This window comes from Culex quinquefasciatus, chromosome 2, assembly GCF_015732765.1.
Source record: "Culex quinquefasciatus strain JHB chromosome 2, VPISU_Cqui_1.0_pri_paternal, whole genome shotgun sequence".
Lineage (NCBI taxonomy): Eukaryota > Metazoa > Arthropoda > Insecta > Diptera > Culicidae > Culex > Culex quinquefasciatus.
The window spans coordinates 3,631,825-3,659,286 of record NC_051862.1 but is presented as its reverse complement, the minus strand read 5'-3'; the positions used below and the strand labels follow the sequence as shown (position 1 = coordinate 3,659,286).

Genomic DNA, 27,462 nt, shown 5'->3' with positions numbered 1-27,462 from the left:
GGCCCAGCAAGAAGTCACCGGGGAAGATCTCTTTACCCTGCCGGAGTTCTTTGCTCTCGCGGGGGAGATGATGACGCGGTTCCGGACCTGCCGTAACAAAGCGGAGCAATTCCTGGCCATTGGGGAGCTGATGATCAAGCACATCTATAATTGATTAAATTTTGCTGTGATCTAGTTGTAAGCTTTTTCTATTCCTATCCCCTATCATTAGCAATTGCGTAAGTTTTTTGAAAACTTTTTCTTACTCTTGTTTGTGCATTTAATTAACAGTAATAATTGCTCTAAACCGAATTAAGACGTAACACACAGCTGAAATGAACACAAAAACTCTGTTAGGTTCATATTATGTACAAATTGTAATTTGATTATTCACAAATAAAACCGAATTGAAATTGAAAAATAATGTTTAACCAATAGCGTGGCTCACGGATATATGAAAAAGTAAAAAGTGTTCAATTTTGAACGCCTCGACCGGAATTTTGTAGCAATATGGCCCCAGCACATAGCCTGAAATTTTGAGCGCATTTGGTTAAGGTGTAGTACTTCCACCATTGCCCTGAAGTAAGTATGGAACTTCTAAAAATTCACTATGGGAATTTTTCACTTTTAACCTTTTCTTAGAGAAAGTTTCCCAAAACTGAATCAAATTTTCCTATTCTCAAGTTTCTTATAAGTTCTGATCCGGGGAACGACTTTGTAGAATATCGCAAAGCGCTTGGAATTGATCCCGAAAATATACAGGATATTTTTTGGGGTACGGAAAAAAAATAACGTGCTCTAAAAAATTGCCTGTATCTTTCCGGGATTAATTTCTAGCGTTGATGTTCTACAAAGTTGTTCCCCGGATCAAAACCTTTAAGCAACCTCTATTTTGAGAAAAAATATAGGGCATAGGAAAACTTTGTCGAAGAAGAGTTAAAAAGTTGAAAATAAATAAATTAAATTTATTGAAATTTCTTTATAACTTCAAGAGTCAAGAGTGGAACATATAAACATTAATCAAATGCGCCCAAAATTTCAGGCTAGCATCTGGGGTTATTAAGCTACAAAATTCCGGTCGCGGCGTTTGAAATTGAACACATTTGTCTTTTCCATATATCCGTGAGCCAATTGATTGGAAGCTTTTTGCACAAAACTACTACAAAAATGTTCTAAAAATAACTGAAATTTCAAAAAACTTCATCCGATAGATATTTTTTTCAGTTTCATAGATTTTTTTTAATTTGTCTTATTTGGCCCGCAAGCTCATGTGAGCTTCAAATTTGGCCCACCATTCAAAAACTTTGAGCACCCCTGCGTTAATTGCTAATTTTCCAAAAAATATTTTTCACGGCTGCATTCAAAATTTAAACCATTAATCTTCTTTTTCATTCTAATATTTAGAAATATTCTCAAATTTAACAAAAACTATTAAAAATATCCAAAATTGTTGCTCTCAAATATTGAATTCATTTGAATATATTTCCTAGTTTTGAATAATCGAAAACAAGTATTTTTTTTCTATTTATGTGGCACTTTTTTCAATAAATCTTCAACTTCAGCTTTTTTTAAATGTAATTATGCAATGTGCGATCGTTGTGCATTGTTCAACAAGCCCTCTAATTCTCAAATTTCACAGTAACAGCAAACATAAAATACATAAATAAAAACATTAATTCACAACCCTCAACCCTTTTATGCTGGAACTCATCTAGCCACCTTCTCGTGCCACGAATTAGGAACAATCCACCCCTCCCTCCACCCCGCAAACGGCCTCGAACACAATAAATATTTAATTAAAAACGAAGATTATCCTATTAAAGGGAAGCCCAAAGTGAACGTACAAACGACGAGATTGACACCGACTAAACCGACACAAACACCCAGAAGGAGAGGAGGAACGAGGCTGAAAGTGTGATAAAATCTCTCTCGATTCACAAATGTGCGTTTGGCAAAAGCCTTTTCCGTTTGGCCATTTCCAGAATGGCACTACACTCTCTGGAGGCTCACCCCTGTCATGTTCGCTCGCACTTTTTTTTTGGGGAAATTTACCAATAGGATTTGGAAGCATTTTTGTTCGAGATTTGGTTCTGCCGATTGCAAGACTTCCGGACCAACAAACGAACACTTTTTGGTTGGGTAATAAAAATAAATTAAATACAAATTGCGTTTCGGGTAGGCTCACAATTGACTAGACTAGCCTAGTGTCGGGAAGGACGGAGGGTGGTCGAGGGTGGATTAATCGAAAACAAATTTGATCTGTTATCTGGGAGAAAGCCATTAAAATTGAGCTACTTTTCTCCATCTGTCGAACAGCTCAGTGAAGTGACCCTCTGTTTTTCGGTGTTCTACTTCCACAGGAAAAAATCGTCTCTACCCAAGATACTCGCTCAACTCGTCGGACAACGAGGACACTCCGATCCACCGGTCGATCTATGCGCAACCGTACAATGCACAACAGCAGCAGCAGCAGCAGCAACAACAACAATCAATCCAACAACAGCAGCAAGTGAACACCAACACTATTGGCTATACGAACTATCGAACCGGGAAGAATGTTGTCGGGCTAGGAAGTGGTTCGACGGTGGTCGCTACGGGGCATCATCAGCAGACGACGACGACACCAGTTTCGGACAACGGTTCCAGTGCGACGCTGACCGACGCCGAGGCGGCCCTCGCGAGGGATAACACGTTGCTGGTTAATAACGGTGAGTTGGGTTTTTCAATATGAAATCAACCGAATGTAATTATTCCCGATAGCTAAAATCGTTTGAAAATGTTTGAATATGGATGTTTGAACAAAAAATCATGAACATTAGGGTGATCCAAATTTGAAGCTACTTCCCGTAAACCATCGTTTACTCATAACTAGACTAAATTCCTAAATTGAGCTTAAACTAATCACGGGAACTCTCCACCTAAGCCCCTGAAGTTTGTATGGAAAAAATCTTTGAAGGCATCGTGTTGCCACCAAATTGGGGGAGAACGGGTGGGATTGGGCAAATTCCCGGATTTTTTTGGGTTTCTCTCGAGACCAGAATGAATTTTCCCGGAAAGTTATTAAATAAAATAACAATACTTTTTAGTCTGAGCATCATTACTTATGACAGCTTTAAACATTTTGTACTAGCTATAAACTATGTTTGTTTAGGTCAATTTTCTTTAACAACCTCTGATTTCTGTAAATCTCTGGAGTCTATTTTTTGTAAACTGAATATAAAAAAAACATTTTTTTAGAGGATTATGTAATGTTTACTAGAGCTAGAAAGTAGTAAAAGCCTACAAGGATGTTTTGAAAATTATTATCATTCATAGCTCAAAATTCAAAATATGGGAATAGAGGGTGACGAGTTTGATTTTCCGGATCGAATTCCCTGGAAAATCGACCATCTTTGAATTGATACATATAAATATTGAAGAAAAATAATACTAAATCAATCACAAAAAAAAATTAGGCAGTTCCAAATATTGACAAAAAATGCCATATTAGGTTTTTGATCTATTAATGTTTCTCTTATTTATTTTATCAGAAAGTGTTAAAATAAACATGGTAAAAAAGTGTCCAATAATTAAAAATAAGGGCACGGCAACAAATTTAGGAAAATAAAAAATTACCTTAAAACATACTTGACAGTTATTTCCCAGAAATTACAAACTTAAATAATCAAATTAAGTTTACGGCAATGAGTCATTTGTAGTTTCGCAGAAGAACACTGTCATTCTCAATAAAGTTAAGGTTAATCAATTGTAAAAAAATCCTTCTTTACCTCAAGAAGAAAAAAATATATTTGGTCAAACAAAAATGCTGAAATTTGTATGACGGTATGTTGAAAAATACCGATATTTTAATGTAATATAAATGATTTTTTTTCTTTAAATAAAATTTAAATGCAGCTAGCAACAAGAAACCAGGGCAATTGAAAAGATAAATTTAACGTTACAAAAATGACTTCGTGCGAATTTAAGCTTGTGAAAAATTTGTCACTGAAAAATTATGTTGTATTCGTATCATTTTCGGATATATTTCAAAAAGTAGAAATAGTTCCTCAAAATAATGAAAATCTCAGTAAGGTTAATAAAATTAATGTTTTATTAAATACCTTAAGTTAATTGAAACTGAATTCATTTAAATGTTCAAATTCCTGGGAAATCGAAAATCTCGAAAATCAGTAATTATTGTAGGAATAGAAAAGACAAAAAACACAGTTTTCAACATTTATATGATTTTTTTCAATGGCTGAAATTGTGTGAATACTTTAATTTTAACTAATAAAAAAATCATATCGCATCGGAGCAATTCTCTACAAAATCGGTCTTTTTTCTTCAATTTTAATTATTGTATTTTTTAATCCGGCTGAAACTTTTTTGGTGCCTTCGGTATGCCCAAAGAAGCCAATTTGCATCATTAGTTAGTCCATATAATTTTCCATACAAACTTGGCAGCTGTCCATACAAAAATGATGTATGAAAATTCAAAAATCTGTATCTTTCGAAGGAATTTTTTGATCGATTTGGTGTCTTGGGCAAAGTTGTAGGTATGGATACGGACTACACTGGAAAAAAATGTTACACGGTAAAAAAAATTTTGGTGATTTTTTATTTAACTTTTTACCAATAAAACATGATTGGCAAAAAAAACTATTTTTTTTTTAATTTTTGATATGTTTTAGAGGACATCAAATGCCAACTTTTCAGAAATTTCCAGGTTGTGCAAAAAATCTTTGACCGAGTTATGAATTTTTGAACTGATTTGATACTGATTTAAAAAAAAAACCGAGATATTGGTCGCAAAAATTTCTCAACTTTATTTATCGATGTAAAATCAAATTTGCAATCAAAATGTACTTTAGTGAAATTTTGATGAAGTGCACCGTTTTCAAGTTAAATCCATTTTTGGGTGACTTTTTTGAAAATAGTCACAGTTTTTCATTCTTCAAAATTAGTGCACATGTTTGCCCGCTTTTCAAAAAAATATTTTTGAAAAGCTGAGAAAATTCTCTATATTTTGCTTTTTTGAACTTTGTTGATACGACCCTTAGTTGCTGAGATATTGCAATGTAAAGGTTTAAAAACAGGCAAATTGATGTTTTCTAAGTCTCACCCAAAAAATCCATCATTTACTAATGTCGATATCTCAGCAACTTATGGTCCGATTTTCAATGTTAAAATATGAAATATTTGTGATTTTCCGAATCGAAAACATTTTTTTCAAAATTTTCATGTCAAGACTAACATTTCAAAAAGGCCAAACATTCAATATTACACCCATTTAAAATGTTAGTCTTGGTTTAAAAATTCAAAAAAAAAATTTCAAAAAGATCGGAAAATTTCACGAATTTTTCATATTTTAGCATTGAAAATCGGACCATTAGTTGCTGAGATATCGGCATTAAAAATTGTGGGTTGTTTGGGTGAGACTTAGAAAACATAAATTTTCCTGTTTTTAAACCTTTGCATTGCAATATCTCAGCAACTAAGGGTCGTATCAACAAAGTTCAAAAAAGCACAATATAGAGAATTTTCTCAGCTTTTCAAAAATATTTGAAAACGTTTGAAATAAAATCAAATATATTTATATGTAACTCAATTTTCAGATTACTCATCTAATTTGAATACATCAAGAACTCAATTTTTGTTATTGTGTTGTACTCAGCCGAGTGTGATTATTTGTTCAGAATGATTACTAGAAATAAAAAAAATATATTTCGAAAATGCATTTATCTCGAAAGATCAATTGACTAACTGACTAACTTATTTTAAATGAAAATTTACTGATATTTTATTTCTTTTTACTTTGAAATCAGAACGCTGAAACGTTTTGATAACTATTTTACTGCTGAATGTTTCATAAACTACCTTTTAAAAATATCTGAAGCCCTAAATATCTGGAAAAAAAAATAAGGTAAAGAAATATATTAAAATCTTTTTAATTAAAAAAATGCACTTAGGCTTCATCCATAAAATACGCCAAAATTTACCCCCCCCCCTCCCTCCCTTTGTCACGCTTTTCCTATACTTATAACATACAATGTCACACTTGCTCAGACCCCCCACTTCCCCCTAGAGCGTGACATACTTTATGGATGACGCCTTATATGCTTAAGGATTTATTGTGATAAAATAAATATGTTTTAAATAGCTAAATTTTCATAGCAATTTGTTACACAAACAAAAGAAACAATATTACGTCCAGACCACGTCCAGATCAAAAGTGTTCCGATTTGGCTCAAATTTGGTATCTGGTAATCTGGAGTTCTTTGGCCAAAATATTTAGGTTAGTATTTTTTGTTTAGGGTGGTCCTTTCCGAGATATAGTGGTCAAAAATTGTGGTTTTTCAAGATTTAACACATTTAAAAATAATCCGGGACCGTGGTGTAGGGGTAAGCGTGATTGCCTCTCACCCAGTCGGCCTGGGTTCGATCCCAGACGGTCCCGGTGGCATTTTTCGAGACGAGATTTGTCTGATCGCGCCTTCCGTCGGAAGGGAAGTAAATGTTGGCCCCGGACTAACCTAAAGGTTAGGTCGTTAGCTCAGTCCAGGTGTAGGAGTCGTCTCCCTGGGTCCTGCCTCGGTGGAGTCGCTGGTAGGCAGTTGGACTAACAATCCAAAGGTCGTCAGTTCGAATCCCGGGGTGGATGGAAGCTTAGGTGTAAAAAGAGGTTTGCAATTGCCTCAACAATCAAGCCTTCGGACACCTAGTTTCGAGTAGGAATCTCGCAATCGAGAACGCCAAGGCAATGCTGTAGAGCGAATAATTTGATTTTTTTTTGAAAAATAATCATAGCTCCAGAACAGCCGAGCTAATTTTAGCTTGCCACGCGTTTAAAAAAATATATTAAGAGATTCTAAAAGCTGGATACAATTAACGATAATTTGAAGGTCTCTCTGTAACATACCCAATTAAAAAGATTCTGAGATATGATTTTCTGAAAAAAATCGCATTGCAATTCAATATTTGAAAATACTTTCTATGCCTAAGAATCTTGTTAGAATGGATGAAATTTGTGAAAATTTTCTATGTTATTTTTTGTTTCTCTAAACATAGGAATCGTTATTCTAAAGCATTCTTTGCTTATTTTGCTGCCCTCAAAACATTTCAATCACCTTCGCCAGACACCTTGCCCCCATTTTCCGAACCTATCGACTCTATAGCACTATATATAGCACTTGCACCAACCTTCCATTAGGCAGCTTAGCATGCTTAAAGATGCTACCCTTTTGAAGGCACAGAATCCTTGCAGCCGAGATCCCAGTCACGTTCCGGCCATAACAACTACTTTAAGACTCGATCAGGTCGGCGTGGCGTGGCTTGGCGGCAATGACGGCACCCGGGGTCTTCCTTCGTTTATGTATGCATTTTACACGTTTTCCGTGTCCCACGCCAGAGATAGATGTATGTTGGATGTATGCGAAAAGCTCAATTGCGCGCTCCTTCCGTTCTTTTATGGTTCTTCCCCCCTAGGGGGGAGTTGAGGAGACCGACGACACACCTTCCTTCAAGCACTAGACTATTCAGATGAGATTCTAAATCCAATAATTTCACTGAATGGATTTTAAATTAAGGTGCTTATTTGAATGTTGAAGCCAGCCAGCCAGCCGGGGGAGAAGAGGTCCTTTGTCCCCGGACAAGAACCGGAAGCTGGGACCACTCCGGCAGCAGCAGAAGGAGGAATAAAAATCTTATTTTCACTTTGTGAGGCACGAGATGGCGGGGGAAAACATCTAAGTAGAAGCAGTTCAACTTTTCCCATTCGAATTTGCGGAATTTCCCCGGGACTTGGCCGGGACGTGGGGGGAGGGGAAAAGAAGCTTTGCATTTTTGTTGCCTCCTGGCAGCGTGTGAACTGTTTGCACCTGGCCAGGTCCACGCGGAGAAGGCTCCGGCATCGATTCCGTCTTCAAGAAGCCCCGGCAGACTGTCCTTTTAAAGGTGAGAGATGCTGGCTAGTAGCTCCAGAACCAGTCGTGTTATGACGTTATAACACCTTCTAAATACAAAGTTTACATAGCACTTACCAGGCTTTGGGGACGCGGAGGACAGTCGTACTTGCGTTGGGCGCAAGGAGTTCTAACACCAGAGAGGTGGTTCAATGTCAAGTCGGAGAGGGATTGAGAGGGGAGGGTGGGGCTTCTTAGCACATTCCCACGCAAACATTGCATTTCACTCTGTTCAGTAAGAGTAGAAAAGAAGAAAAAATAACACAGCACAATCCTTGGTGGCGAAGAAGCAAGCAAACACAACGAGGGAGGCAAGAAGCGGAGATGGTTGAGCTTTTTGGTATCGAAGTAAACGAGCTTAAGCCAAAAGCTGGAAAAGGAAGGAAAGCAAAGGAAGCTGCCGGGTTTTATTTACATCATCAATCATTGTGTCAGTTGCATTTGGCTTTTGTGTGAAACCGACATCACACACAAACATTTGGCCACAAAACTGGATGGATCGATGGCCGGGTGGGAAGGAAGGTTAAGGGGAAGCTCTGAGGAAGTACCATGCTGCATGGATGTAAACATGACGGAATTAGAAATGGGACGGGAATGTTCTTAAATCGGAGCAGAAGTGAATTGATGGCTCTGAAATTAGTGCAGTAAATTATGTAGAAGATTAACTGATTTTTAAGGTATTTTGAATTAATTACTTTATCACCTTATCATTTTATTACTTATAATTACTATAAGTCACTATATGAGTAACAAAAAACTTTGTCTTCCTTAAATTCTTGAATTTCCTTTAAAAAAAATCATGAATTTCTTGAATTTCTTGAATTTCATGAATTTCTTGAATTTCTTGAATTTCTTGAATTTCTTGAATTTCTTGAATTTCTTGAATTTCTTGAATTTCTTGAATTTCTTGAATTTCTTGAATTTCTTGAATTTCTTGAATTTCTTGAATTTCTTGAATTTCTTGAATTTCTTGAATTTCTTGAATTTCTTGAATTTCTTGAATTTCTTGAATTTCTTGAATTTCTTGAATTTCTTGAATTTCTTGAATTTCTTGAATTTCTTAAATTTCTTGAATTTCTTGAATTTCTTGAATTTCTTGAATTTCTTGAATTTCTTGAATTTCTTGAATTTCTTGAATTTCTTGAATTTCTTGAATTTCTTGAATTTCTTGAATTTCTTGAATTTCTTGAATTTCTTGAATTTCTTGAATTTCTTGAATTTCTTGAATTTCTTGAATTTCTTGAATTTCTTGAATTTCTTGAATTTCTTGAATTTCTTGAATTTCTTGAATTTCTTGAATTTCTTGAATTTCTTGAATTTCTTGAATTTCTTGAATTTCTTGAATTTCTTGAATTTCTTGAATTTCTTGAATTTCTTGAATTTCTTGAATTTTTTGAATTTCTTGAATTTCTTGAATTTCTTGAATTTCTTGAATTTCTTGAATTTCTTGAATTTCTTGAATTTCTTGAATTTCTTGAATTTCTTGAATTTCTTGAATTTTTATGATTTTTTTTTTAATTTCTTTAATTAATAGAATTTTATTAAAATTTCAATAATCTTTTTTTAAATTTCATTGAAATTTCACTATCATTTCATTAAAATTTCATGAAAATGTCATTAAAATTTCAATAAAATTAAATTAAAATTTCATTGAATTTTTTTTAAATTTAACATGGTATTAACATTTCATTAAAATATGATGTAAATGTTATTTAAATTGCTTCGTTATTTTTTTTTAATTTCTTTAAAAATTCTTTAAAAATTCTTTAAAAATTCTTTAAAAACTCTTTAAAAATTCTTTAAAAATTCTTTAAAAATTTCTTGAATTTCTTGAATTTTTTGAATTTCTTAAATTTCTTGAATTTTTTGAATTTTTATGATTTTTTTTGAATTTCTTTAATTAATAGAATTTTAATAAAATTTTAATAATCTTTTTTTTAATTTCATTGAAATTTCATTATCATTTCATTAAAATTTTATGAAAATGTCATTAAAATTTTATGAAAATGTCATTAAAATTTCAATAAAATTAAATTAAAATTTCAATAAAATTTCATTGACTTTTTTTAAAATTTCATTAAAATGGTATTAACATTTCATTAAAATATCATTCAAATTTTATTTAAATTGCTTCGTTATTTTTTTTGAATTTCTTTAAAAAATCCTTAAAAATTCTTTAAAAATTCTTTAAAAATTCTTTAAAAATTCTTTAAAATTCTTTAAAAAATCTTTAAAAATTCTTTAAAAATTCTTTAAAAATTCTTTAAAAACTCTTTAAAAATTCTTTAAAAAATCTTTAAAAATTCTTTAAAAAATCTTTAAAAATTCTTTAAAAATTCTTTAAAAATTCTTCAAAAATTCTTTAAAAATTCTTTAAAAATTCTTTAAAAATTCTTTAAAAATTCTTTAAAAAATCTTTAAAAATTCTTTAAAAATTCTTTCAAAATTCTTTAAAAATTTAATTTTATTTAAATTGCTTCGTTATTTTTTTTGAATTTCTTTAAAAATTCCTTAAAAATTCTTTAAAAATTCTTTAAAAATTCTTTAAAAATTCTTTAAAAATTCTTTAAAATTCTTTAAAAAATCTTTAAAAATTCTTTAAAAATTCTTAAAAAATTCTTTAAAAATTCTTTAAAAATTCTTTAAAAAATCTTTAAAAATTATTTAAAAATTCTTTAAAAAATCTTTAAAAATTCTTTAAAAATTCTTTAAAAATTCTTTAAAAATTCTTTAAAAATTCTTTCAAAATTCTTTAAAAATTCTTTAAAAGTTCTTTAAAAATTCTTTAAATTTTTTTTAAAAATTCTTTAAAAATTCTTTAAAAATTCTTTAAAATTTGTTTAAAAATTCTTTAAAAATTCTTTAAAAATTCTTTAAAAATTCTTTCAAAATTCTTTAAAAATTCTTTAAAAGTTCTTTAAAAATTCTTTAAATTTTTTTTAAAAATTCTTTAAAAATTCTTTGGAAATTCTTTGAAAATTCTTTAAAAATTCTTTAAAAATTCTTTAAAAATTCTTTAAAAAATCTTTAAAAAATCTTTAAAAATTCTTTTAAAACTCTTTAAATAATCTTTAAAAATTCTTTAAAAATTCATTAAAAATTCTTTAAAAATTCTTTAAAAAAATTCTTTTAAAATTCTTTAAAATTTCTTTAAAATTTTATATTTAATATTTTTTTTCTTTAAATTTTTTTAATATTTTTATTTGCTAAATTTAAATTTCTTTAAAATTTCTTATTTTTTTTTTAATTTCTTTAGAATTTCTTTGAAAATTCTATGAAATTTTCTTTTAAATTTCTTAAAAATTTCTTTAATTTATCTGTAAAATTTCTTTAATTTTTTTTTGAAATTTCTTTAAATTAGATTTGCTTCAAAACTTCTTATTTTTTTTTGAAATTCTTTAATAATTCTTTGAAATTTCGGAAACATATTCTTTAATATTTCTGTATAATTTTTCAAATACTGTATAATTTCCTAATTTCTTAACTTTTTTTTTATTTTTATTCTTTTTTTCTTTTAAATTACTTTTATTAGTTGAAAATCACAAAATTTCATATTACAGAAAATTTATTTGATCCATTGAAAAGACGATTTTTAATAATTCCTGAAAGTTTCTTGGAGATATTTCATGATTTAACCGAGTAAAAGAAGATTAAAAATAACAAAAATATAAAATTTACAGATTTTTATATGAAAACCAAAAGAGATATTTCTATTTTTTTAAAATAAACTCTTTGAAAATCGGGCTTTAAAATTACATTAAAATTTCGTACACTTTTTTAAGCTTCTTCAAATTACAAAAATATTTTTAGAATTTCTTAAAATTTCTTAAATTTTTTGAAAATATCTTAATTTTTTAAAAATTTCTTAGAACGTCATTCATTTTTTGTTAATCTTGAAATTTCTTAAAGATTTTATGTTTTTTTCAGTTAACTTTTTTTTTATTTTTAAAATTAATTTAATGTTTGCAAAATTTCCTAAATTTCACGAGTTTCTAGAATGCTTTATTTTTTTTAATTCTTAAATTTTCAGATGATTTAAGAATTCCATGATTTTTTGATGACGGTGATGGCGGAGAAAAATTGAATCAGTGAATTCAAATTATTTTAGTTTTTTGAACAAAAGCTCTAATCTTGTAATCCCTTGGTACTATCTCATTTGATTAAAATGTTACGAACCAAGATTACATTCTGACTCTTTCTCTTCAACTTCATCAACCAACCCTTAATATCGCCGGTCACTCAACCAGAATTCTTCGTAATACTCTAACTTCCTTTGACCCACGTCCAACACCTGAAACCAAATGCGATCCAATTTGGTCTCTTACTTTGGGTCTCATTTGTTTCGGGATATGAATACTTCCCATGACGGCAGGTCATGTTTGCGACCTCAATCATCTTGCGGGAACATCTTGCCCAGATTCCATCGACTGCGTTGAGACAAACAAAGCCAGCCAGCATTTCCCGCCTCCTGGAGCGACGAGCAAATCTATCTGCTCTAATCTTGAGCTTTAGTGGCGGCAAGACTTACCCGTAACCAACAACCATGCGGTCTTATTTAATTTCGTGGAAGAAAATAGAGCTTTATCCCACTGTTCCTCACCTTCTTCCGGGTTGTCCCCTGCGTCGGACGTCGAGTGCACTTGAGGCAACTTATTTCGCTCTAAACGACCAAATACCGAAACCCGGGGTCCTCACTCTTTCGCCACAGAATCAAGATTTCTTATACTGTTCCTTCCACTCGTACGAGAGCAGGTTCTGGGGACGACGATCAGAAAATCAGATGACGCGTGGGGGAGCAGGGACAATACCTCTTCTCGGAACCGGAAGCAGAGTACCCTCCTCCTCTGGACGGACTAACAACGAGTCGGATCTCGGACTTGGCGAGGGAGCAAAAGAGAGGGAGGAGGAAAAGGTAAATTGCGAGCATACGTGAGATCCGGCTCGTAATTGAATATTATTGTGCTGACATTTCTCAAGTGGATTTTCAATTCATTTTATGACGTTCTACGAGACGCTGGGTGGCGTGGGTGCTGCTGATGTCCACGGTCACCGGTCTGGATTTGCTGAGTTTTGAGGTGGACTTTATTGTTGAAGCAGAACATGTCTTCTTTCGGCGACACTTGGGATTTGATAAATCTTCGTGACTTTAAGCAAACTAAATTCATTCCAGTAATCCTTGAAAAGGTGCCTTTCTGTCTACTTCAAAAAACTCCCACGAATAATTACAACAGAACTTCATTTGACTCGCAGTCGCCGTCACCTTTGTCTTGCACTCTTATTCACCGACAGCAGCCTACTTTGATGCTTCTTCATCATCCTAGACTCCGTCGCCGTTGCACGTCGGCGTGATTTTCCACCCGATGCACACATCACCTGGCGCGGCCTGCTGCGATGCACACCGCAAGGAGGTCAAGAGCATCCTTATCATCACCGTACTCAACGGTCGCGTCATTCATGCTTATCGACGGGATTTTTTTTTTGCTGCCAACTTCCGTGAACGCGATCCACTGCATAATGCACATCATCAGAGCAGCAGCACAGGTGCACTTAACGTAATGATTATGCTGGGTATTTATGCTGCTGCTCCCACGTAGATGCCAGGGGGTGGCTTGAAAATAGCGGCAAAAAAAAAACCTCCCCGTTGAATTTCTGAACTGCAGCACCACGTCTAGGTCACGTCTGGCGAAGGCTACTTGGATGGCACGTGTGTGAGTGAGTGTGTGGGAGAAGATGTCCCGACGGCCACCGGAAGCCGGCCTGGCGTGAAAGAGCTAATCATTCCTGATGGGTCTCGTCTCGTCTGGCCGTATCCATCTTTTGTCTGAACGAGCTTGATGAGAACGACGACGACGACGACGACGAACGGGGAAGCATTCAGCCGTGATACACTAGCAATTTTTTCCTTGTTGATGATGCCCCTGGACCTGGTTCACAGCCCGGCAGAACACACTCTATGAACACTGACCTAGGACGAGCGGATTTCAAGGATTGCGAGGCGGAGTTTGGGGAAGTGATTTTTTCCCTCCGAACACACGCTTAGCTGAGCATTAATTGGAATTTTAATTATTGATGCACTTTATTACTGCGAGGAAAGGCTCGATGAAGAGCATCGAAGGTTTGAAAAACCGACAAAAAATGAGGATGTACTTTCGCGAAATGAGGATAATTACGGGGAGCACTTCAGTGATTGGAAAATAGTGTCTACTTAACACAACGGAGCACATGTGCCTGGTTTCCCGTGGATTTGATGTGGTTTGAAAAAAAACCTTTGAATATTTTCACAGCAAAGCACCAGAATGTTCCCGACTTGTTAAGAACGCAAAAATCACGCGTAAATCACAAGTTTAAAGCCCCGCGAGACAGTATTAAATTCACGCCAAGATTAATTATTACCAAAGACGCAATAACAACACAAGCCAACGTAATCACCACTCGAGTCATCAGCTTAAACCGAGCGGAAACGACTTGATGTCTGGCCACAAATTGACGATCACTCAAATAAACGACACAATTTAGTATACCCCTTCCTCTTGCAATAAAGTAGGTACCCCACTTACAAGCCAACAAGAAGAGTGAGTGGGTTGCCTGAAAACGGTTAGTTTATAGGTTATGTTTTGTGCGCGCGCGGGCAAAAGGCGCGAGTCTTAAAAGAAGCACCTTCAAAATTAAACCGTTTCCCATGCTGTGAGGAAGAGGTGGAAATTTGGTGGTGGAGCGTGCAGAAATTAATTTGAATAATTTATCAGCCGAAAACGAGTAAGAGACAATTATTTAGTAACTTTTCGGTGCTTGGACGGAGTGGGAGACAGAGGAAATCAACCCCCTCTTTTACACGGTGCTTATTGGTTATCGAGGAAATTTATGGTTCCATGCTTAGGAGGATAATTAGTTTAGAATTTGCTACATTTATTTTTAAGATTTCATTCCGCATTTTTAATTTCAATTTCGATTTCGTTCGTTTTGGAAATTATGCTGAAATACTCTTCGACTTTTGTTTAAAAAAAATATATATTTCGATGCATGGAAAAAAATCCTTTCAAAATATTTATTCAACCAATTTTATATCAAATCATGCGTCACTCTTAGCAAGCTTACCAGCCAAACATTGAGTCTATTTTCTAAAGATTTTGAAAATTTAAAATTATTTTTTTTGAAAATTCGAGCTGAAATTTAATTTTTTTAAAGTCATTTTATTGAAAAATAAATGTTTTCAGATTTCGTTACAACTTTGAACATTACTTTTTTAATGTTGATATTGGCAATATAATGTAATTACTCTAAAAATCATTTTACCTACTTTGATGCATTTTTTGTAATTCTCAGTGTGTTTTGTGTTGGAGTTGGTTCTTTTTTAAATATTTAGTTAGTTATTCGATATGTTTGAAATATAATTTGATATATCGTCAGCTGTGTGCTATCTTGTGACATAGACCATTTTGGTCGAAAATGAGTTAATGATGACGTTTTGCTATACTTAACAAACACTACAAGATGCTTTAACCCGATTTTGGAAACTCGCTTCCGTTTGCCGGATATCGCAATACACTTGTGACATTGACCAATTTATCATCAAAATGATCGTGCACACTTGTGACACGTCATAAATGTTGTTGGAAAATGTGGAATTTTTTTTTTCTTGTTTTTCACAAATTTATGTTGATACACATTTTCTGAAGGCAATGCAATCTTTTGTTTTTGAAAATATACTGATTGAGTCGGTTAAACTGTTGATTTAAGTCTATTTTAGTTTGTATGGGAATTCTGTGCACACTTGTGACACGTAGTACAATTTTACTTTCGAAACACACTTGTGACACGTGCTTTTCAGATTTTTGATTACATAATTTATTGTATCTTTTAACTGGTGTAACCAAAATAGTTGAAACTTGGAGCGTTTGTTAAGCGATAGTATACGAACCGATTGCTTCAAAAAGTTTGGCTCTACCATTCATAGTTTTGAAAATATTTATCATCAAACTTTAGAAATCGATTTTCTCGAATAGTACTAAATGGTCGTTGCCACAAGATAGCACATAGCTGACGATATATTCATTACTCGCCATAGTGGTATTCCACGTTTTAAATTTGTAATTTTCTCGAGGACCAAATCTTATCTTACAGTAAGTATACTAAAAAAATATATATATATTTGTTGAAAATCAAGTTCGTTTCCAAGGATACTAGATGACACCAGAAAAAAGCAGCTTCTTAATTCTTTTTATCTTTCATTTTTAAAGGGTTAAAATGGATGAAAATAAACATTTTTATACATGTTTCTATTGTGAAATTGTCTCAGGAAGACGAATATGATAAAATTATCACCAGAAAATTGAATCTAAGGGGTCTCCCAAGCAAAAACTTACAACCAAAAAAATCACTAAAAGTAAATGTGTCTATTTAATATGTTAAACTGCCTTACCAAAGCGTTCTCAGTCTCAAATGGTCGTCCCAGATGTTCCCTACAAGCTGCAGGTCAAACCGAGTTGATATCTGGATGGAACATTTTTTTATTTGAGTTTGAAAATTATGCTATTTTTCCACTAAAATGGCAATAACTCCCTCTGGATTTAACCAATTGAGATGTTTCTCCCTGCATTTTGTTGCATTTTTTAAGCTCTTTCAGATGCATTTTGAATTTTGAAATTAAATTGAATTTTGCCAAAGTTATAGCCTTTTTAAGATTTTTGACGTTTTTGAACCTTCAAACTTTGTGTCCCGATTTGCCCCACTTCCCGTTGACCTAGAGTGCTCATATTTTGGACAAATGCTAGTTTTATATGTACAAACAACTCCTGAAAATTTCAGGCAGATTGGTGAGGTCCAAACGACGTCCCATACAAAGGGGTATGCCCTGTTCGTGGACTCGCTCTTAAGTTATCCATATTTGAAGTTTTTGAACTTATTTTCCTATGGGACGAAATTTTGCCTATTTCAATTTAGTATTGTTATTAGTCTACATGGACATGATTTATGATTCAGATCATATAATTTCTTATGGGAAATAATGCAGAGAACATTTTTCCTGAAGCACGCAAAGTGATTGGAAATAAGGGAAAAAAGTTAGAAAGTTTTATTGGAAATTTGGGAGATTTTTTGATAAAATTGCACACCCTCGTTCCCAAAAACTGCATTTTTTATATTCAGATCATTATTTTGTTGAATTCTTTTTTGAGAAATGTTTCTGAGCCCATTGAGTATATAAATCACTAAAGAAAAGTCTAATTGGTTGGGTTTATGCTCAACTGTAAGATACTTATATTAATTTTGGATTTCAACCGAATCAACATATTTTTGTGTGATTTGGTTATAAAATGTACCGTTTTTATCATATTTTCACTTTTTTTGTGAGTACATGGTCCACATGATTTTTTTTATCTAATTAAGATCAGCAGTTTAAATACAATCACAGTGTTTCTTTATATATACCTTTTGTTAATTTGTAAATCTATTTGGGCTATATTATTTGTATTGAAACTGCAGAGTTGAAGTTGCAATTATTAGTAATACATTTTTTTTTTTCAAATTTAAGATATTTTATCTGCCAACATTACATTTAAATATTATGTTTTTAGCCGCTTTTGAGTGATGAATTTCTTAAATATTCAAAAAATAATTTCAACCCATTGAGTTTTCATTTGTCTAAAAGTTTAAGAGCTAACAAATTTTATTTCAGGTTGGACAATACGAGGGTGATATCGTCAATATTTTACCTAGATTGATAACAGTTGATAAATGTTTTACTATAAACAACTTATTGGAAAACATAATTTCAAAGATATTGATTGTTTGGAATAAATAAATATAAAATTAAAATGAATTAAAAATGTTTTGAAATTTTATTTAACTTTCTTGCCTCTAAACATTAAAGTTTTTTTCTGTGCAGTCCAATCCCAATTATTTGAAGTTTCGATTATCTTAAATATAGTTATCCAGTTAGTTAGTTATTCTTGGAAGGAATTGCTGAAAATTATCCAAATTTAATAAAAAAAATACATCAAACTATGGAAAGGTATATTTGTACTACCGTCGTCAGGGGTAACATTGGGTCTGAGGGTGAGATTGGTTATATTTTCAATTCTTCCCATATGAATAATGCCAATTTTAACACTGGCGACTTTTTTTGTTATTTATCATCTTCAATTCAGTGCTATTACTTATCCAAACGACTTTCTGGATTGTTTTTGAAATGTGTTGTTTCATTTTAAATGTAATAAAAAATATACAAATTATAGTGTTCCTTGTAGAAAACCGCTTACACTTTACTCTCTTTTCAAGATACGTTTTACTTTTCCAATAATTTATTCACGACTTTCGTTAAAAGTTTCCACCTCCCTCTCGCAATCGCGCTATGTATTTTATCGCAGGCATTAATTTAAAGTCAGTCTACGGAAATCGAGTTTTATGCAATGATCGAAACTTTTCCACCCACCCCGTTCCCCCCTTCACGTTGTCACCATCCTTGTCACTATCGCCCGAAAACTTTGTCACACTCACACACACACAAACAGTGTGTGCACGGCAAATTCGTTCCGGTAAACATGCTTATTAAACACGGTTTTAATTATGTCGTAATTAATGGCGACAATTTATTATCTCGTGGCGGCTTCTCCGGCGGGTGGCCTGCACATTTTATCCTCTTCCGTTAAAATCGGAGAAATTTGGCAATGGGGTAGAACGGGGGATTTCCCGAGGTTTGTCGCGTTATTGAGCGGTTATTGCCGCCTCAATTTATTGAGTTAACAATTTGGCAACCATTTACCGGCGTTGGTTTGCGAGCACATTCACACACACACACAAGCATGTGGACAAAAACGCGTTGATGGCGATCGTAAATTTAAATTTTCGGTGAAAATGTGCGCAAGATAATGTATTTCGATGAGGTTCTTCCTCTTCAGTGTGTCGGTTGAGTGTATGTGCGAACTGAATAAATTCCACTCTAAATTAGAGTGATAGCAAACAGTGGAGGAAAACATACACACACGCAAACTCACAAAATTTCCAGATAAAAACTCGCACAACTCTGCACTCAATTTGAAAAATTTGCATTCCGTTCAAGCGGAAAACACTAGAAAAGATGTATTTTCCCATCACACACACATGTGTGTGTGTGCAAGAGCTTGGAATAAAAAAGTTGAAATTTCCTGAAAAAGTTCGCGTAGGGAAAACTTATTCTCAAGCACACACACACATCAACCTCCTAAAGAGGAATTTCCCAGACGAGCCCCGCCGCGTCGTGTCGTGATGCTCGTTTGAGACGCTTCGGGGGCGCTTTCATCATTCATGCACAACAAGAACCGCGGATGCACTAGCTATATAACGGCTCTACTAGACTGTATAGTGCTTGCACGTGAGGCGTAGCGAAAAAAATAGACTCGAAAAAAAAAGAAATGAAAGCATCATAACAAACACAAACTCATCCCGGCAGATGCACACAAACTCACACACACATATGTTGCACTTGCACAATTTCGAGAGGTTTCGCAGCAAGCCATGCGAATAAAGGAAAGAAAAAAAAATCCATGAAAAGCGAGAAAAACAAAGCAGGCTGTGAAGCTTTTCCTCCTTCCCCCTCCCTTTCTCCACCCTCGTTGGTTTGAAAAGATCTTTGACAAGTGCACAATCCCAGTAGGCATAGACGAAAACTGGGGGTGGGTTTCGCAAGAAGTAAGAGCTTTGGGAGAAGGAAGATGCAAAAAAAAATCGTGTGACGTGGCCCCGTCTGAGGATGTCATCAAATTTGTCTCAAGTGTTGCAAAGCTTGGTGGCCTCTCCACGCCGACCGGTGAAGGCTTTGTCGATGAATGGAAACAAACTGACTGAGACGGAGAATGGAACGGGGGTTTCAGTGAGCACTTGATGTGTGTCACAGCTGGGAGAGTTTTTTAGTTTTGAAAACATTCTGTATTCTAGTTTGTTTGCTACGACATTTGGGCCGTCCTTTTATTTTAAGACAGTTAAAAATGTCAGTTATTTCTAACCGCATTGCTGGATGTTTTACCACCAACATGAATCAGCATATTTCAGTAATTCCACAAAAAAAGCAGAGGGACAAAACAAATTGCTGAGAATTTATATTACCGCATGTAGATTCTAAACTATCTGAAAAGCATTTGACTACTATGATTGTCTTTGTTCTAATAAAAAAGAACACTTCATTTTTATGCAAATTTTGGATTTTGAAGCCACAGAACGGATAAGAACAAAAAACTTCTGGAAATTAATTATATTCATAAATTCATTGATATTATATTTATTATTTTATGTATTTTTAGATAATTTTCATCGGAAATTTCTAATATATGGGTGTTAAATTTTAAAAATACTTTATTTTTTTAATTAATTGAATCAAATTGAATTCATTTTATGTATTTTATTAAGTGACTGTTTGTATTATGAGCACATTTATGCAAAATAATTTAATCAAGTGAATAATGAATAGTTTAGAACATTTCAATTTTTTCAAAGATTCTTTGCATTCATGTTTAACATGAGATATTTTTGGAAAAATAATATAATAATGCAAAAATATTTAGATTGTTTTCAGTTGATTGGACTTTCCAGTTGATTCCATTAAAATTTTGATTTTTTTGAAAATGTATTTTTCTTGCCCCTTGATTTTTTGGCCCAATTTTGAAGGGGGCTACACAAGCTTTGAAAAATATTTGCATTGGCTTTATGAATTATTTTAAATGTTAACAGAGCAATTTACTCAAGCATGAGCATTCTTTTTCGTAACATTTATTTTTGTTTTTTTTTTATTTGGATTAATCATCTTTGGATTTATCATCTCAATTCAAGCGATATTTGTCAACGTTTTTCAAAAATCATACTTTTTTCACAAATTGCCAAACAGCCAAATATATTTTGTCTAATTTAAATGATGGAATTTTTTTGTCAGTTTCAAAAATGAGAATTATCAAAAAAGCTATTTGCGCAACTCAATTTGTTGTTAACAAGTCCAATTTGGAATTGGGATATTTTTCAAAGTGTGACTCTTTGTTTCTAAAAACTTCTAAGCAATACCGAATGCTTTGCCGAAGATTCTGGTTCAATCCGAAAATCCGTTCTCAAGATTACAGATTACGGGTTTTTGAATATTTAAGTAGCATTTTGATTTTATGAACTTGTATGGACCAACTAATGATGCTTAATTACGTGTTGATCATAGAAAATATAAACATACAAAGTTTCATCAAATTAAAAATTAAAATGCAAAAAATAATCTTTGGCTGAAGTCTCACTCACGAGATTTGCTGAGCATAAGTTAAGTTTTCTGAACTTTCTATCATTAGTTTAAATTAATTTGACGTTTTCAAGCATTACGCGTTCTAAATTTTTAATAAGGTTTTTTTTTTAAATTTTGCATGCTTTGAAAAATGAGTATTTTATAACGAAATTTTTTTTTATCCCGTGGTGTGAATTCTGTTAAGTTTTTTTTTCAATTACTGTTTATCTCTACAATTTTTACAAGTTTTTTTCAGGGCAAAAAATTATACATTTCAAATGATTTTATTATTTAGCAATCCCATTTGAAAAGAAAAATAAATTTTCTAGGGGTTCCATGGCCAAAATAATTAGACCCTTTTTTTTTTGATAGGCCATTAGGGTGACCTAGGGTGGTCCCAAAAGTGGCATTTTTTGTAAATTTTGTAAAAAAATCATTTTTTCCAAAAAAAATCATAACCCTGCGCCACCCTATTAAAAATAGGGTGGTCGAAAAAACATGTTGGCGATTTTGAAAACATTTGCAGCGAAATCTAAATCAATATTGACGATTATAGAAACATTGCGATGATTACAAATTAAAGTGTAAAGATATTTTTTGAATGAGTTGAAAAATTGCAAGTTATCCGAGTTAAAGGTAAACCATGTTACCAATAATTAAAATATAAAAGTTAGTTTGTTTTAAAGCATTGTAGAGGAAACTACCACGCGTCTCCACCAGTCCATCACGCTTTGCTTCATCCCGAGAAAATTCCCATGATCCACTCTCGCACACTGTCACCTTTGGCCACCACAGCTGATGGCACTTCTTTCCTGCTTTCCACTTCCCCTCTCTCTCCTTTTAATCCCTACTTCCTCCATTTCATCTCCTCCCCTCCGACCATCACCGTCTGGCAATTTGAAAAATCTCTGAAATTCGCAGCTTATCTCACATCAAAATCCTCCGAGTCTGGGCCGGCTCGTTCTCATTCCGAGAGGAACCCGAAGAGATGTTCCGCCGACCGCAAACCGGTCCCGTTCGTTCGTCCACGATCCTGTTATCAGCACCAGACCACACATTCAAGCAGTTTTCCTCTCTCGCAAAGGGAGACGATGACGATGACGATCGCCGCAGCAGCAGGCGATGCATTTTCCCCACACATTCAAGAGGTGCTTTGATTGTGTTGCAAATCTGAGCGGGGAGAGAAAAGTGAGCTTTTGCAGCAAAGCTTTTCGGAGTGGCAAAAGCTTCACGCGGATGGTGTTTCGTTTGGGAAATTGTGGATTTCTGATTCTCACACGTTCACACGGGGCGCTCTCGGGCGGACGGTGCAGCAGATTCACACGTACGCGGAACGTGCCGGAGTGGGTGCTAAAAACGGATCGTCTGGTGACAGCCGAGTCAAGTTGGGGCTGGTGGGATGACTCGAGTCTGGGAAGGTGTCAGAATTGTAGACTTTTTTTCTGAAGTTTGTGCACGTATTATGTGAAAATCAAGTTTTATCATATTTGCTGGTAATTATTTAAAAAAGAAATTAAGCATGACTGTCACCACGCAATTTTGTTGGCGCGTTTTCAATTGAAACCACGTTAGAAAAAGCTTAAAATGACTACTAAACGTTTTGCAAGATAACGATTTTAATAGAGAAACAATATGCATTATTATCAAGCTCTTTTAAAATCAAGGGGCAAATAAGGATAAATACGTAACATAAAAAGTTCAATAGAACATGATTTCAAAATTGATTATAAACTTTTTAGAAAAGCGTTTATTTATGCTTTTATTATTTCTTTATTAAAACAATGCTTTCAAGAATTTATTAATATGTTTCACATTTTTGAAAACGGCATAAATCATTTAGTGAAACACTTTATTTGTTATATTTGTTTGACAATTATTCTTGATATCTTATGTTTAGATTTTGTTTATCCCCAATGATATATTTAAACCAATTTCTCAAAAACTTTTGAATGCCATCAAACATGAAACGTTTATCATAACAATATTTACGATAGATAGAAAAATAATTTGATCGGCGATTAGTTATTGGCCATGACCAAAGATAGCTCATTTCTCGATTAAATTTTCAAAAGGCCCTATCTGCATAGGAAACCCATGAGGGATAGGTTGTTTTGAAAATTTAATCTAGATTTAAAGTATTTTCTTAAAATAAACTTATGCAAAACAAATCTTCCTAGTATTTGTAAGCTGCCACTAAACTTGTTTTTTTTTTTTTTAAATAATGTGGCATATTCAAAAGAATAATATCTCTAAAAATCACAAACATCAATATTGTTTAAAAATTAATACTTTTTAAAACAGCATTATACTGCCCCTGATCGCATAAATGTCCCATAAGCATTTTTATTTCTTTTGAGTTATGGATACAGATTGGTTCAAAATCGTGTGCCGTTTGAATACCAAATGACGTCATCAAACATAAAAAATTTCGCATTACAACAGTTTTTACGTAAATACTGTCATCGGAGGAGAATTCAGACACATAGGATGAATTAACAATATTTGGATATTTTGTATTTTGTTTTGGATTGAACATACAAATCTCAAAAATAGGGCAACGTTTTCAAAATTTCAAGCATTCCAGTGCTTTAAAAACTGCTAACCATATTCAGTTTATAGTCCCGATACGCAGTTGACGGCAATCAAATTTGATTATTTTCCAAAAAAAATGCAAAATTGCATTTTATGAAATTTTACGTCATTTGATACTCATTTCGCAAATTATTAAGATTTAAATATTTTCAAAAACAAATGCGGTATTTTGTAAAAATAAGTATTTTTGCAAGTTGTGATAAAGTGAAAATCAATCCATAATATTACATCATTCAAAATATTTTAAAGGTAAATCTTAAAAATAATTATAATATTTCAACAAAAAATACGGGTATCTTTGAAAATTTAAGTAAAAACAAAAGAAATTGGCGAACAGCAAAAATCTACCCAAAATATCGATTAGTTTGATATTTACCCTTTATGGGCATACAAAAATATAAAAAAAATCGGGAATTTGAGAACATGTCATTACTTATCAATAAAAAAAAGTGTCAAGGTTGGAATTCATCCAAAATTATATGCGGCCATTAACCGTATTGCAAATTATTATTTATGAGAATCAAAAAAAAGTATGAGAATCCATATAAATTTACGAGTCTTTTGATACTTTTGATTTTTAATAATAGATTTATTTTAAAATGCTTTAAATTATTATTGCAAGTTATAAGGCTAGTATTTTTTTTTCAATTTTTGTCCTTGGCTCCGGTTTAGGTCAAGGGGAGGCAACAAAAAAATAAAATGTTAAGCCTTATTTTCCAGATTTTTTAACAAAAAAATCGTAATATGTTTGTAGATTTTTACAGTTATGATAATATTATTTTTTAATTCTTAATAGTTAGCAATCGATTGTGCAAATTTCAAGTTAAAAAAATTGAGCGTTTAAAACAAAAAAAAAAATATTTACAAGAAATATGCAAATTGAATTATTTATTTCCATTGAAATTTCGACTTTTTTTAAAATGTATTTTTACATAAACATTGAAAAATATTTGCAACAGCCTCCAAAAATATGTGTTCAGTTAAAGCTTACATCGTCTTATTTTTATTTTTTGCTGAAATATGTTCATTTTGAGGAAGTTACTTAAACGGTTTTCCCGATAAAATTACCGTCTATTCCAAAAGAAGAAAAAAACAAAAATCCTTGAAAATCCATTAAAAAAAACAAAAATTTTAACCGATTGGGTAATAGAAAAATGCTGAAATTTGTATGACTCAATATCACCTCAGACCCAATGTCATGATTTTATTTAGAAAACAACTTTTTTGGACCTCAATCCTACTCGGATCATCACGGCAAGCTCCATGAAATTCACGCTCACATCCTCACAGACACAGGCAAACACTTCTCGCCGAACCACACACTCATCCTGCAGGAATCAGCTGCCGTTTCTCCCCTGCACATCCTACTACCACCCACCAACCCAGTGCAAAATCACAACGCAACTAGACCATGGAGTCGCCTGGTGTCTCAACACTCTCAAACGATTACGCGAGAGAGATCACTTCGTCGCTTGCTGCGATTTATCTGTCTGGCCCCAACATGTTTTGCACTGTTGTTGCACTTGTGTTGGTGCTCCCCGAACGGGAGAGTCCTTGCGCGCGCTCTCTCTCTCTCTTTACCGGCAAACGACAAGGATGCTCCCCGATGCTCCACCACGTGGCGGTGGGACGCCACGTTGGGGGTCAGGCGGAGGTCGTCGTCGTCGTCGTTGGTGATGTGCAGAATGCTTCTTCCGTACGCAATGAGGAAACATTAGTCGATCGACGATTCTAAAGCGTAGCGGATGTGCTCCAGCAGCACTAGCAGAGAAGAGATTCTGCTTTGGTCGTGTTGCTTTTGAATGCTGGAATCTTCGTCGTCGTCGTGTTCGGTTCCGTCGTCGGGATTCGTTCGGGTTTTTCTTTTCTTTTGTGGGGCCGCTTCTTTTTTGCTCGGGTCGTCACCATCGTGTGAATTCTTCTTGTTCTGTTTTTGGTCGTCGGGTTTTTGGCGTGAAAGTTGCTCCCACTACTCTCCCCTTCCAATGCTCCCCCTTCCGGTGAGAGCGCGACTTCGGGCAGCATCCAAACGGGGGTTGATGACGATTTGAGAGTGTGTTTTGGTGTATTGATCTGAGATTTGACAGATTTTGCGTGTGATTTGACACGGGTCGCGGAAGTGTTTACCACCTTTTTTTTCGAACGGGAAATTCCCACGGTCGAAACGTTGAACTTGCGGTGGATCCAGGCAGTCCTTGGGGAAGAAAACAGACCTTTTGGACCAGCAGCAGGGCAGTGTTTTGAGTGTCGTAGTCGTCGCCTACTTTGGGAGAGTGAAAGTGATGGCAAGTGGACGGAAGAGTTTTAATCACCCATGGCCGGTTGTTGAACCCGAGCTGGTCCTTCCCGGAAGCGCGAAGTAAACAATTCTTTACTGTCAAAATATAAGCTCTTTAAAAAAATAAATTATAAAATAACACAATCTTCAAGACTTTTACAAAAAACCAAATCAAAACATTCCACGAAATCGCTGTACACCGTGAACCTTCCCAGAACCAAGCCGGACCATTTCCCAGCATCCAATTAAGAGGGGGTCAAGTGTTCGGTTCAAATTGTGAGAATTCAATCCGGCAGCATCCGGCACCACGGCGGCAGCAGCAATTCATCTCGGGGCCTCACACGGATTAAATGTACTATGCAATTGACAGCTCGGAAGGTACGTGCATGAGTGTGTGCAATGCGGGTGGTATACCTTGCAGGCGCTGCAACCATAACAGATTCTCTTCCCGTGTGTGATGGTGCACGGTGAGATCGGGAGAGAGGGTGCGAGTGAGCGAGATGGAGTGTGAGAGTGAGCGAGACCGAAGAGTTTTGCGGGGTGCCAAATGTCAAACGGGGATTTCAGCTGGGGAGCTGCTGCTTCTGAGAATTGATTCCGGCGTCAGACACTCTCACAGATGCCAGCAGAGAGTGAGAGAAAGAGAGAGGGCATCAGCTGGGTGTTGAGGGTGTTGGAGAGGGATAGGGAATATCTGTGCAAGAGCGTGGCGTTTGACGTTTTTCGACACGCGGCTTCTGGGGGATTTGGGGCGCTTTGCCTGTTGGGATTTATTGGGGGTGAGTGAGAGTGAGAGAGAGGAAGCTCACGTGCTCTCTCGGAATTTCGGATCTGTTTGGGTTGTTGATTTTGTTGTTGTTTTGCGAGGGATGCTGTGTTTGGGTTTTGCCTTCCTCACCTTACTGAGGAAAGGCTATAAAATCACTCGAAAAATGAACTTCTTAAATCGACCTCGTAGACCCACCTTCACGTATACCTATCGACTCAGAATCATGTTCTGAGCAAATGTCTGTGTGGATGTGTGTAGGTGGGTGGACAAAAAAATTGTCACTCGATTATCTCCGGACTGGATCAACGGATTTTGACCGTATTAGTCTCATTCGATCCGTCTTGGGGTCCCATAGGTCTCTATTTAAAATTAGCAAGTTTAGTTAAGTACTTCAAAAGTTATGCTAAAAAAACGATTTTGGCGTATGTCCGGAAGATTGTAAAAAGGGTGGTTTTTGCAAGAAACCCTATCATGTTATACATTTTCAGAAAGGTAATAAAAAGACCTTTCCAATGAGCCCAATACATTGAAGATCTGACAACCCTATCAAAAGTTATAAGCACTTAAGTGTTATTTGTACACTTTTTGGAGGCCGGATCTCAGATATTTCAATGAAAATGATGTCCAGGTCCATCAAGCAACCCATCGTTAGTTAGATAATCGAAAGACCTTTCAAATG

At 34.3% G+C, this 27,462-nt stretch overlaps 1 protein-coding gene across 1 annotated transcript in view; it reads left to right on the top strand.

Annotated features, from left to right (window-relative positions):
* The window catches only part of LOC119766558 (epidermal growth factor receptor substrate 15 homolog), a 164,200-nt gene that overhangs the window by 120,295 nt on the left and 16,443 nt on the right, over window positions 1–27,462 (top strand). Inside the window, exon 3 of the mRNA XM_038251314.1 lies at window positions 2,340–2,687. Coding sequence (XP_038107242.1) covers window positions 2,340–2,687 — 348 coding nt within the window. The remainder of the gene's footprint in view (window positions 1–2,339; window positions 2,688–27,462) is intronic.